At 56.5% G+C, this 1,610-nt stretch overlaps 1 protein-coding gene across 1 annotated transcript; it reads left to right on the forward strand.

Moving 5' to 3' along the window:
* Window positions 1-158: 158 nt before the first annotated feature.
* On the forward strand, window positions 159-1,589 carry DQ04_19661000 (hypothetical protein; the record flags this gene model as incomplete). The annotated part of the gene is made up of 1 exon (XM_009317845.1): window positions 159-1,589. The coding sequence occupies one exon, from the start codon at window positions 159-161 to the stop codon at window positions 1,587-1,589; it is 1,431 nt and encodes a 476-aa protein (XP_009316120.1).
* Window positions 1,590-1,610: the final 21 nt, after the last annotated feature.

The following is a 1,610-nucleotide window of genomic DNA, read 5'->3' on the forward strand; positions in this document are numbered from 1 at the left end:
GCTTCTCGTCACTGGGTGTTTGGTTGGGTGGATTCTTGTTGCTGTGCTGGTGGTGGTGTGGCACGGAGTTGGTGGGGTGTGTGGTGTGGTGGTGTGGTGGCTTTCCTATGCCTCGCTGTCTGCTTTTGTCTCTCCTTTCTGCAAGGTCACAACTGGCGATGTTGACGATGCGCTACGTGTTGATTGTCTGTGTGCTCTGCGTGTGGTGTGCCTGCGGGTGTGCTGCAGCTCAAGGCGGTTCGGATCCTGATTGCAAGACTGCAGGCACGGAGCCCTGCCCATCTGCGGAAGGAAGTTTGTCTGAGAAGACTGTGACTACTAGACTTGGTGGAGCTGAGGGTCCTCTTGGTCGTGATAGGGACGGAGTTGAGGGAGGTAAAGGTAATCCTGGTTTAGAAGGAGCTGGGGCCCGTCGTGTACCGTGCTTGACAGAAAAAGGGGAAACACCATGCGTGGAAACGGTTGAGGCACAAGGCCGAAATCTCAAGGGTGCTGGTGGTTGCACGCAGTCTGAGGCAACGGCTGTATCGGGTGAAGAAAACGGATGTCCGTCTTCCCGGGAAGCTAGCCACAGTGAAGATCTTGCTCGCGTGGAGGGTGCGGATCTTCCTAATAATGATTCCTGTCAGAAGGATCCAGCGAATGCTGCTTCTTGCGTATCATCGCCTGTGTTGCCACCTCAGCCGCAGTGTGTGAAGCAAGGCAACGTTGTTTGTGACGCTACTGGTGGGGGAGCCGGGCAGAGAGCGCCTATAGGACCTTCTGGTCCACCCGGTCCTGCTGGCACTGCTGGACGAGTGAGTGCAGCTGGAGGTGAACAGATTAGCAGTGACGGAACAGCTGTTGATTTGAAAGACAGGCCCGCTAGGGACTGCAAGAGCGCTCTAAAGGACACTATTAATTGTCCAGTTACTCCCCTCTCACCGCAAGTGGAGCAGACCAAAGAATTGGTGACATTGACGAAGAGTGGTCCAGAGGACAAAGGGGACCCCAAAGGAGGTTCCGAGGTTAGGGAAGAGTTGTCAAAGAAACCTCACTCAGACACTCATGTTGATGTTGGCACTCGTCGCGCTGGCAGCGCGGGTGAAGATTGCGAGGATGGAGGACATAAAGAGCCAAGTGGGGTTTGCAGAAAGGGTGACAATGTCAAGGCCACTCACCACGATCACCAACAAAACGATGAACTCCGGCCCCAAATGCCGCAAACACCTGATGCAAAAGGAAACACCCCCGGCATCGTCGGTGAGAAGAATGACGGCAATGGTTCTGCTGCCTCACCTGCAGTAAACACACCTGAGGCTGAGAGTGCTGCTGTCGATCACCCCAATGAGGAGCCTGCTGAGAGTACTGCTCAGGCTGCAGTCGAACAAAGTGATGCCGCGCAATCGCAGACATCTTCCGCCTCTACTTCCACAAGTGCCACAGACACTGCAGGCCGCAGCCAGCCGGGCAGCAGCAGTCCGTCGACCGACAAGGGCCAAGACCCGAAGGCTGCGGACAGCAGCAGCGGAGGTGCAAGCCGCCGCACAGGACCGCTGATGCTGTTTGTGATGTGGCTGGGTGGTCTGGCTGTGACTGCTGCGTGCTGAGCCCCGCCATTGGGGACGCGG

This window comes from Trypanosoma grayi (genome assembly GCF_000691245.1).
Source record: "Trypanosoma grayi strain ANR4 Tgr_1966_V1, whole genome shotgun sequence".
Classification (NCBI taxonomy): domain Eukaryota; phylum Euglenozoa; class Kinetoplastea; order Trypanosomatida; family Trypanosomatidae; genus Trypanosoma; species Trypanosoma grayi.